This window comes from Ceratotherium simum, chromosome 31 (genome assembly GCF_057802395.1).
Source record: "Ceratotherium simum simum isolate JZ-2026a chromosome 31, ASM5780239v1, whole genome shotgun sequence".
Lineage (NCBI taxonomy): Eukaryota > Metazoa > Chordata > Mammalia > Perissodactyla > Rhinocerotidae > Ceratotherium > Ceratotherium simum.
The window spans coordinates 28,625,050-28,637,241 of record NC_141930.1 but is presented as its reverse complement, the minus strand read 5'-3'; the positions used below and the strand labels follow the sequence as shown (position 1 = coordinate 28,637,241).

The following is a 12,192-nucleotide window of genomic DNA, read 5'->3' as shown; positions in this document are numbered from 1 at the left end:
CTAGAGTTGTGTTGTCCAAGATTGTAGCCTCTAGGCATATGTGGCTATTTAAATATACATTTAAATGAATTAAATTACATAAAATTAAAAGTTTAGTTCCTCAGCCTCACCAACCACATTCAAGTGGTCAGTGGCCCTGGATGATTAATGGCTACCACACTGGCAAGCACAGAAAAGAACATTTCCATCATCATGGATAATTCTACTAGGCAGCATTGGTCTAGACACTCCAGAAGACACCTTTGTCTTATAAATTTACTAATTCTCTTTCTGTAAAGAGTTTTTCCCTTCTCTCTCACTTCTTCCTTCTGCAAGCCTAGGCCATCACTTAACAGTTGTAGGATCTTGGGTAAGTCATTTAAACCCTTTGAGCCTCAGTTTCCCTATTTGTAAAATAAAAATGAAAATCACACCATGGCTACTATGTGCAGGAAAAGAACTTAGAGCAGTGCCTGGTATACAGTAAGAGCTCAATAATTGTTGAGATTATTAGTCCTCCTGCTGTTGTTTCCTTTGTTATGAAGCCCAGTCATGCATACATACAAACCACCACTCTAAAAATAGCCCCTTTCTCTCTGCACAAGCTCCTGTTTTGCTCGTGAACAAATTAAATCTCTCTTGTATAATGGCTGTCACATTCTGTTTGTATTTTGGTAGGAAGAATTCCAAACAGCCTAATAAGTCTTGGGACCAAACTAGAGAGGGTAGAGGGCAGGGCCCTACCCTGAGAATTTGGAATAGGGCAAGAATAGGAAAAACAAAGCTGAGTGTGTGGCAAGGTGAAACCTGGAGAGGAGGACAGGCCGTTCGTTTATCAATGGAAAACTCACAAATGGTCCATTGACCCAGAAGTGGCTGAACGGCTGTTTGCAGAAATACATGGAATTTTCATATTCATCAGCAAAAGAAAATGAAAAAGAAAGATTTACCCAGAAATGAGACAGGACATTTAAAAGAAATGATCTTTCCACCATGTGATCCGGAGTGTTAAGAAACTGCTCCCCTGTGACAACTCCAGCGTTGTTAATGAGGATGGTCACATCACCGACTTCTTTTTTAACCTGGACAGAAGTGAGGCAGACATTAACTCACTGGAGGTGTTACATTTGATATTTATTTTTCCAGGTCGTCATTTTCTTTTCTCATTTTATTCCGGTAGTTTCTTTAACACTAGATACTTTATCTTGCACATAGAAATTCAGCAATTTAAAAGTAACATCATGGGGCTGGCCTGGTGGCGCAAGCGGTTAAGTGCATGTGCTCTGCTGCGGTGGCCCGGGGTTCGCCGGTTCGGATCCCGGGCATGCGTGGACGCACCACTTGTCAAGCCATGCTGTGGCGGCGTCCCATATAAAGTAGAGGAAGATGGGCACGGATGTTAGCCCAGGGCCAGTCTTCCTCAGCAAAAAGAGGAGGATTGGCAGATGTTAGCTCAGGGCTGATCTTCCCTCACAAAAAAAAATAAAAAATAAAAATAATTTCATGATCGATTATATTAAAATAAAAAACACTTTGATTTACCAATTTTACTTACAGAATCTTGATTTTTTTTGTGTAGAGAGGACCTACTATTGCAACATATTTTCCATACCTCCTATTTCTGTTATGCAACTACCCTTTCCCACCAGCTGGGAGCGCCAGGGGTGTTGTAGGCGTGATGTCCGATTGTGTCTCCCTGCAGGTCTCCGGACACCTTCCTTCAGATGGTGGTTAGGTCTCCCCTCAGCACAGTTACTTCTATAGGTGTCTTCTTGCTGACTCTTATGTGAGCTGGGTGGCACGAGCACATCCCACCCCTGAGAGCCTGGCCAGTGCTTGGCACGAAGACAGCCCAAACACATATGTATTAGACCCACTGCCCAGAGGCCTCTGTGAGCCTGTGCACTTCTGTCCAAAAGACCTCCCCAGATGTAACTACTGTCTGTGGCTCCTGCTTCCCTGAGGTTCCCAGCTGGGCAGCACTAACGTGTCCTCAGTGTTCTCCTCCACTTCCCTTCTGAATTGGCCCCCTTGCCTGCTTGTGTAATCCACAGCATACCACCAGGCATCCTCACAGGAAAGCATGCTCCAGGAAAACATTGTTTTTCTCTCTTTTACCGTTTTGTCTCAAATTATGGCTTTGTAGGTGACATTGATAAAGCTGATCCAGGGGCAAAGCATGATGTATGTTTAAACAACGATTTGGAGACTTTTTTTTTGCCCTGAACTGAATTTTTTGCACTGATACAACAATCTGTTTCTTTGCTTCTGCACAGGAAGTGCTAAGTACTGCCTGCCTTGGCTGATTTTCTAATTCCTGATCCAGGCACTGCTCTGCATTGAGCCTTCCAGAGCATACAGTTGGGAGATGTTAGGTCAGTATTGCTCCTGATGTAGTCAAGTCGAACAAGCTCTGAAAGGAGTGGTTGGTATTAGTGAGCTGGGGTTGGGCTGAGGGATTCGACTCCTGTACTTTGGAGAGAGGTAAGACAGAGGAAAACATCTAGGAGAGGCTAACTTTTAAAGACGAACATCCCGTTGGCTTGATGAGGGACCCAGTGTGAGCAACTGCTCCATCTTAGACCAGTTCAGGGGGAGGAACGCTGGCCTGAGAAGGTGGTGGAATCTTTGGAGTAAGACATTCTTGAATACTCAAGAAAAACCTAATGGTCACTGTCTTCCTGTCCAAGGAGAGCCTTGAGCCTTCGGGACCCCAGAGCCAAGAGAAATGTTATTGAGGTAATGGGGTTTAATTTTCACTGCAACTCGGAGAGTTGAGGAAAGCATGATTATCCCAGTTTATAAATGAGGAAACAGAGGTTCTGAGAAATCAAGATTTTGCCAAAAGATCCACAGCTTTTGACAGGAATAACAATGATTCACACCCAATTTGGATTCACACGCAAAAGAGCAAAAGCTCTTTCACCCGAATTTACTACTCTGTAGCCGAAATGGTTATTGCTGTAACAAACCAATCCCGGGCCTATGTACGTGCACACACTCACAGTAATAAATATTAATGATTGATTGGACCTGGACATTTGGGAATTAAGCATGAACCTGGTTATTCTAACAAAAACAATTTATTTATATACTGGGTTTCTATGGTAGAGATGAGAATGTCACCTCAGTCTAATTTTGGGAAGTTAATTACTGTGCCCCTGTAGAATGTTGTTATTGCTATTCAACTCTCCCATAAATTTCAGGGGTTTGGGTAAGGCCCATGGTTTGTTAAAATTCTGGTGAAGTCTAATTCTAGTATTTGGATTTCTTGGGAGCTGATAAGTAATTGAAATTAAAGAGAAAAGCAGATACAGTAGTTGGCTTAGAAGAATTCTATTTATAGGACTGTGAGAAAAGAAAAACAGCTTAAGATATATTCAAATGGTGAAAAGACAATTTTTGGTTAAAGTTTTCAGCCTGGTTTTCTACTCGACAGCAAGAATATTTTAAATGAGTAGAAAAGATTTATTGGGGAGGGGCGTACAGGAGGTTACAGTACTTTTGATCAAAGGAAGAGGATTTCATTGCTCACACATTTGTTGATGACCATTTGGGGATGCAGCATGGGCTCTGATGCCAGGCAGATGGAGTCATAACTCAGCTCCATCACTTATCTGCTCTATGACCTGGGCAAGTTCCTTAACTTCTCTCTGCCTCTGTTTCATCATCAGTAAAATGGACAAAGTCCTGGTACCTACTTCATTATGAAGATTATCTGTGGTAACACTTCAGCCTTTTTCAGGAGTCCTGCTCTGGCTGGTTAGTGGCGGCACTGGGACTGGATCCCCTGCTGGACAGACTACTTCCTGGAGCTCGCCCCAAAGACGTTTATCTGTGAACCTTTCTTGCCACATTTCTTCTCCTTTTGCAAAATAAGAACTAACTTTGATTCCACTTGTTCTGTTCTAAAATACACCTAGGGATCTATAATACACAGATTTTCATTAGCTGGTGATGAATTATAAAGAACAAATCCTATGGGGTCCCAAACAAAGAAGAGGGCAATAGAAAATGAAGGAGAAGAGTGGTGAGGATGGTTCGGAAGGTAAGTGTCACAGAGTAGAGATGCAATAAATATTTTTTGAATGAATAAGTAAGTGAATTCTATACATGGAACTTGGATTGCCAAAGGGAAGGAAAATCTCTTGGGGATTCTGTATTCAAACTGAGTTGTACTCACCGTTTCCAATCATGGGGCAGTGGATAAGAGAGTGGACTTTGATTCCAAGCTACCTGGGTTGAATTTTGGCTCTGCCTGTCACTAGTTTTATGATCTTGGGCAAGTTGCATATTCTCCCAGTTCCTCACTTTCCTCATTTGTAAATGGGGATGATAGTAACGATATACTCCCAAGAGGGCTGTGTTGCATGGATTAAATGAGTTATTATGTGTACAAAGTGCTTAAAGTAGTAGCTACTTGCAATATAGTTTTTTTTGGTTTTTGTTTTGTTCCATCTTCACCCAGTTTTGAGACGTTGGCTAGAGGCCAATCAGTTCCCCTTCATGAGCAGCTGATCAAGTGCACACCCGATCACTTTCCTTATCAGGTTCTCACACTGTAGGCTACTATACACCTGCCCTACTTGCCCCAGGGCCGGGTACCAGACAACCAGGGGCAGCCCCTATGCCCCAGAGCCCACTGATGTGATTCAAATTAGTCAATCCTAAACCTGCTGACCCTGCCTCTCCTGTTCCTGCCTGCAGAAATCAGAATAAAGGCTCTTGTCCATGTCCTCCCCCGACCCCCTCCTGACCGACCCAGTGTTTTACTTGGTGGCCCTGCGTGGCATGCTGTGTTATCCCCAGAGAACTGTGAGTATAACAAAACTGTAAAACTCTTTCCACTCTCTCTCTCTTAATTTGTGTGTCTGGCTTCACCACACCTCACTCAAGGTAAAATGGGTAAAACACTACTCAAAAGCGTCACCATTGTTGTTAGAGTAACTGGTAACTACACAATAAATGTTAGCTGTTATTTTTAGAGTATTTATCAATATTTAGTGTGAAGTTAGAATAATATCAATAGGCTAAATCTAAGAGGAAATTTAGTCTATAAATATGCTAAATGCTTCTATCCTATACTCCATACCTTTTCTATCCTTAGTCCATGATGATAACGGATATGCATTAGAGTCAAAAAATATAGACAAATTAAAGCTGGATGTGATCTTGAAGATCATCTAGTCTGATCTTTTCATTTTATAGATAAAGAATCAGGTAAAATTGCACAAGCAATGAGCAGCAGAGCCGGGACTAGTCCTAGTTTCTACTGACCTGTGATGGTAAATGAGTCATCAAGAAAAACAGTTGGGCAACAACTCAGAAGGCTCATCAAATTCCCATGTGCATTATTTTATTCTGTACCCTTTTTTGGAGGCTATGAAGTCGGATTTCTGACACACAGAGTCAAGCAAGAGGTGCATAGAGATCTTGGGGGAAGTTTATGACAATCTTTTCTCCTCCTCTCTTTGTAAAAGCACATACTAGATGCAATATTTTTCTTGGGCAGAGAAATGAAGAAGAACACCAATCGGCTTACCTCATCAGCAACTCTGTAGACCTCTTGCCTGTTGCTACAGTCGCACTTATAGGCAAATACTTTCACATCACCCTTTTCTTTGGCCAGTCTACACGTTTCCATATTGCCGTCTTGATTAATGTCCCATAGAACTAAATTGGCTCCAAGGCTGGCAAATTTTATGGCCATTAGCCTCCCAAGTCCACTTCCAGCTCCTGTTATAAGTACAATCTCTCCAACAATACTCTTTTTTCCCTTGGGAATTATCTTGTAAACTACAGATTCTAAAAGATAATATAGAAATCTTCCCAATAATATGCCAGTGTCCAAAATTACATTCATGTTGATTCACTGAAGAAATAAATGTGCTAATAAGGAAAAAGGTAATTGATAAATTCATTACATTATCATAACAATTGCAATACACATAAAGCATTTAGTACAAAGGAATTTACCTTTGAGACATTAATTCAACAAAATACATATTTTAACAACTGCTGAAATCATTGAATTCTTAAATTATAGTATAAATAATAAGTATGAAAATATTTTATGTTAATAAGAATCTTTCCAATTTACAGGACACTTTCTTACACATAATCTAATTTGAGCTACAGGTAGGTCACAGATTACTAGGACAGCTTTACAGTTGAAGACATAAGGTCTTTGAATCTTGACTTGCCCAGTGTTATGTGACTAGTAAACCAAGACTTTGGATTCTCAGTCCAGTCATTTTTCTATTATATGAACTCGCTTGATGATCTCATATCTAACAGAAATTTGCTTTTCATTAGGCAGTTGTTCAATAATATAGAAATTACATTGTGATATAAACAAAGTCTTTATACATTTTCACCTGATCCTTACAATATCCCTCTGAGAGAGTCAAGCCAAGTTCAGTTATTACTATTTTATACTGAGGACCCGAGGCAAAAAAGATTGAGTAGCTTTATTCAAGGTCACATAACTAGCTAATAAAATAGGCAACATCGGGATCAAGGACAGAGGTCTCCTGAATTGTAGTCCAGGCCTTTACCATTAGAATAAGCTTTTCTTGGAGCTAATGTGCCCTTTTCCCAGACCCACCTTTTTAAAAAAATTAATAGAGCATTTTTTGTTTTTGGTGACACTTCCTTGATTTTTTTTGTGTGTGTGAGGAGGACTAGCCCTGAGCAAACATCTGATGCCAATTCTCCCCTGTTTTTTTTCTTGAGGAAGATTGGCCCTGAGCTAATATCCATGCCCACCTTCCTCTACTTTATATGGGACGCCGCCACGCATGGCTTAACAAGCGGTGCGTCGGTGCGCGCCCGGGATCCGAACCTGCGAACCCTGGGCCGCTGAAGCGGAGTGCGCGCACTTAACCGCTTTCGCCACCGGGCTGGCCCCTGACACTTCCTTGATTTTTGATAATCACATTCTTCTACACTTGAACATTCTTATATAATCATTTCACGAAGAAATTAGATGTGAGCATCTACAAAATCCACATTAAAACAGACCACAGCTGCTGGAGGAAATAACAACCACTGGCACCACAATAATAATAATAACGGCAGCAATACATTTGGAATCTTCCTACCTACCAGGCAAGTTCTAAGTGCTCTGCATGTATCAATTCATTTAACTCTTGCAAGGGTTGCCCTGTCTTACAGTTGAAAGAGTTGGAGAACAGAGGTACTAAGAGGCTAAGCAAAGTAGCCCGTGGTCACACAGTCAATAATAGTGAGGATGGAATTTGAACCAGCACAGTGACTTCACTGTCCAAGCTCTCAAATGCTAAGAGATAGAGCCACCTTCTCTCCCCCCACACAAAGGGCAAACGTTGAGACTAGTAAAAAGAATTGTCTTTGCTTTACATCTACTTCATTTTAAGTCAGGCAGGAATTAATTTTGAGATGTCCCTGGGACCCAAGTGAGGATGCCAAAGGCCCCAGGCTGCCTTCGTCTTGCTGTCAGCCCTGACCTGCCAGAAATTCTCACTGAGATAAGGTAGAAAAAGAGCATTATTGCCAGAGCACCAGTATAAAAATGTATGGGGATTCCAGAAGGGAAGAAAAATCCCCAGGAGAGCATTTGAGCCTTCGTTGCATTCACTGAGCATTTATGGAACAGGAATTAGGTTCAAAACATTAGGTGTTGAGTTTTAAAGATGATGAATGACAGTCCCTGGCCTTGAGGAGCATGGCATGTGGTTCTGGAGCTTGATAAGTAAACACACGGCTGCAGAGTGAAAAGTGCGGCAGGTCAAATCTGGACAGAGGGCTGGGGGTTGGGGTTGGGGGACACTGTGGCGCCTGGCAGGGGAAATGAAGAAAATAGGCAGTGCATTTGAGTTTTATCTAGAAGGCTGCCTTTGAGACAGAGCAAGGAGAAATGGCATTATAGATCTCTCTCATTAACTTACTTGGATTTATTAAGAATATTAACTATCTTCCTAACGGTCTTATCCTTGGAAAATTTAGGAACTTCCACTTGCCTTAATGTTCACTAAGAGTTAATGGGGATTTCAAATTTACAGTCGGGAAAGAGATCAAGCTATAGAAAACTCACTCTCTTCTCTAAGTTTTATAGACTTTTCTGGCTGAAGCACAATCCTGGCAACAAGTAGTGTATTGAAATTGTGAAAGGAAACAATATCTTATCATCTATTAAAAACAATTACAAGTGTGATGGAGAAGGCATTCTGGGTCAAAGGAACAAGAAAAGATTGCAACTTTCCTCATAATTTTTCTGTTGGAGAAAGTTTATTCTCACAGTATATGATTTATCTTGAAAGAAATTCAAGTAGCTTTCCATAAAAATTACTAAATTTCAGCAACAAATAGTTATGCTTTAGGAGCATTCTGAGGACAAGAGTTTTGACATTTCTTCAATCGTTCATTGTTTAAATGTTCCCTGAACTAAGAGATGGCACTCTCAGGCCACTGAAAGTGTTCAACTTTGAAACAAAGAAAGAAGAGTACATGTAAGCCCTGGATGTAGCAAGTGCTGCCCAGAAAAGATGATTGCTCCCGGGTGGGTCCTTGCTTAGTTGTGGCAACCAGGCAGTTAAAAAAAACATCATTAAGCATGATGATGAGCAAACGTTGATCAAGTCTAAACTGCACTAGTGTTTTCCATGCCTTGTTTTATTTAACTCAGAATAGCCCAGAGGGGTAAGTATGACCTTCAGGTAGGTACCTAACTCACCAGGAGGCAAACATGTATAAGTAGAAATGGGATTTCAGCCCAGACTATGATTCCAGACCTCCTGACACTTTGACCACTATGCATCTAACTTCCTTAAATAACTTTCAGTAAACTGGGCTGTTAATCACAATGACCTTTCATTTTTCAGGCACTAACTGAGTTCTTTGGTTTAAAGAAACGACTGTGAGAATGGAATAAGTATTTGTACAAATATCCAACTCTCAGGAATGTTAAAAATGTTGAAATAAATATAACAAAGCATTTTGTAAATTGTAAAATGCCTTGCAAATATTGATTTTTATCATTTGCAAGAGACCCTTTGATAATGACACTGAGTTTGCAGCTAGCCATCCATAAACATACCCATCACCGAGGCCTAGAAAGCTTTTCTGTATTTTGTAGAGTGTGCGTCAGCTATGAAACTGCTGAGGAGGGCTTGGGAGAGGGGTTTGCACAGGGGTTCATCTGAGTCACATTCTCCACGTTAGCTCTTGGTAAATGTAGGGCCCTGTAGTGCACAGTGGTCCCCCCAAGCACGGTTCCCTCCGCTCATTCTTGGCTTTCTCCCTTTTCACCACCTCTTCCCCTCAGCTGCCAAAAGTCAGCAAAATGAGCAAAAACAGTTATAAAAGAAGAATAAGAGACATTGGAGATGATAATAGAATTACCTCATTCCCCTATTTGGGAACTGCACTAAACTGTGCCCAGAGAAACTGGCTCTCAGCAGCAGGCACCTAATATTTTCTGCTGAGTGGCCAAGGGACCTAGGCCTTACCTGTAGGAGAATGTTGCACTCCAGTGGCACAAGAGTCTGTCTAGAGGATGAGGCAAACAGAGCTCATGTCAGCAGCTAGCAACTCTTAAATTATTCTGGTTTTGTATCTCTTCCCACACATTTGCTATCTCTGTGGGTGCCGGATAAAGGAGAGCCAACCGTGAGAACTTACCTGTGTTTCAACCACATTTATATTACAGCAATCCTGGACTTTCAATTCTCACAATGGCCTGGAGCAAAGGTGTGTCCTGTGAGGTAATTTACAGGCATAATGCTGCCATCACTGTCAGCCCTACCATGGGTATAAGGAAATCTTTACTTCTATGTTAGGATAACAGAAATACTTCCTTAGCTTAGGAAAACATGAAACTCAGTTGCTGACTCATCTGAACAACTTGATGATCAGGGTACTTTATTTTCCCCCAATTTTTATTATGAAAGTTTTCCAACACACATAAAACTTGAAAAAAAATAGTACATAAGTGTTCCAAGAACCTATACTTAGACCAAACAATTGTTAACATTTCACCCTGTTTGCTTGCTCTCTCCTCCTCTCTTTTGGTGAACTGTTTAAAGGTAAGTTACTGGATTGCTGGGAAGATGGCAGTGTAGGAAGACTGTGAACTCACCTCCTCCCATGGACACAACAAATCTACAACTACCTGTGGAATAATTCTCTCTGAGCAAGAACCAGAAACTGGATAAAAAGAACCCCCACAACAAGGGATAACACTGACTGAGGTGTAAGAGGCAGAAATACCCCTCTGCTGAGGAAAAAAACACATTCTAGCTGTGGTGCTTCATGGCCGGGAGCAATCTTAAGGTATGAAGCTTGTCCTAGGGAAGCGGGGGAGCTGAGTGGCAGAGCTACACCATAATAAGCAGCTTTTGAATTCAGCACAACCAAGATGAGTGTCATAATACTTGGCTTTGCTGGCTATTAAAACCAGCAGGGAATATCCCCAGAAAAGCTGCCAAACATAAGAGAAAGAAAAGTCTGCTCTTAAAGGGCCCACCTACAAATCCACCTATTCTGGAAACCAACACAAAATCACCAGAAAGAAAGGTGCACAGTCCTTCGGTAAAAGAGAATCACTTGATAAGCTCTGCACATGTCTCAGAGAGGCAGGAGCCAGCTGCAACCACCACCCCAGGGACTGAGACATTGGTGGCAGCCATTGTTGTGACATAGTACAGGCGTGCTGACACAGATGCTGGCAGATGCCATTGGATTTCTTTCCCTGGCCTGTTAGTGCAGGGGTTTGCCCCACCCACTAGAGCCACTGATTTAATCCAGCTCAGCCAGGGGAGGTAGCCTGCCCTAGGGACTGGCCCTGCCACCAGCAAGCCAGCAGGGAACTTGTGCACCCATGTCGGCAGGGTGTATGGGACTTCTGCTGTGGGGCAAGTGGGTCTGCCTCTACAGGCCAGGGCATGTGCAAAGGGCAGACCAGCATAGGCAGGGTGGGGACCTCTGCAGCTGGAGGAGTGGGTCTGCTTCCATGGGGCATTTGACCACAGGGCAGGCTTGCATTGATGGGTATGTGGGCCTGTGGGTGGTGGGGCTTGTCAACTGCAGTGGTCTTGTGCAACTAGCCTTCTCAAACAGCAACACAGAGGATCTGCCCTACCTTCCAACACCTGAAAGAAGGATCCTAAAAGCTGCAAGAGAAAGGAAACACATTACATACAAGAGAAACCCCATAATGCTGTCAAATGACTTCTCAGCAGAAGCCTTACAGGCTGGAAAGGAGTGGCATGATATATTTGAAGTGCTGAAAGGAAAACAACTACAGCCAAGAATATTCTACCCATCAAGGTTATCATTCAGAATGGAAGGAGAGATAAAGAGTTTTCCAGAGAAACAAATACTAAAGGAGTTTATCACCAATAAACTGGACTTACAAGAAATGTTAAAGGGGCTTATTTAAGTGGAAAAGAAAAGACCACGAATAGGAATAAGAAAATTATCAAAGAAAAAAAAATCACTGGTAAAGGCAAATATACAATAAAGGTATCAGATTAACCACCTGTGAAGCTAATATGAAGGAAAAAATACATAAATACTAAAATTATCTATTTCCATGATAAGAGGTTAAGGGATAAACCCACACAAAAGAAGAGGTTAAATATGATATCAAAAACATAAAATGTTGGGGGAAAGGAGTAAAGGAGTAGGGCTTTCAGTAAGAGGTCAAACTGAAGAGACCATCAACTTAATATAGATTTCAATTTACATAGTTTATTATATGTGAACCTCATGGTAATCACAAATCAGAAACCTGTAATAAATACACAAAAAATTAAGAGAAAGGAAAGCAAACATAATACTAAAGAAAGCCATCAAATCATAAGGGAAGAGAGCAAGAGAAGAAGAAAGGAACAGAGAACTACAAAAACACTCAGAAAAAAAGTAACAAAATGGCAATAAGTACATACTTATCAATAGCTACTTTAAATATCAATGGACTAAATGCTCCAATCAAAAGACATAGATGGCTGAATGGATAAAAAGCAAGACCCCTATATATGCTGCATACAAGAGACACACTTCAGACATAAAGACACTCACAAACTGAAAGTGAAGGGATGGAATAAGATACTCCATGCAGATGGAAAAGAAAAGAAAGCTGGAGTAGTAATACATATGTCAGACAAAATAGACTTTAAAACAACAAGTGTAACAAGAGACAAAGAAGGGCATTACATAATGATAAAGAGAACA

General features: G+C 41.4%; 1 protein-coding gene across 1 annotated transcript in view; it reads right to left on the bottom strand.

Moving 5' to 3' along the window:
• Positions 1 to 5,842, bottom strand: part of LOC101404996 (short-chain dehydrogenase/reductase family 16C member 6-like) — a 42,951-nt gene extending 37,109 nt beyond the window's left edge. The window contains exons 1-2 of the mRNA XM_004435758.3: positions 5,522 to 5,842; positions 930 to 1,061 (exon numbers count right to left, since the gene is read on the bottom strand). Of these exons, the coding sequence (XP_004435815.1) occupies positions 930 to 1,061; positions 5,522 to 5,842 (453 nt within the window). The remainder of the gene's footprint in view (positions 1 to 929; positions 1,062 to 5,521) is intronic.
• Positions 5,843 to 12,192: the final 6,350 nt, after the last annotated feature.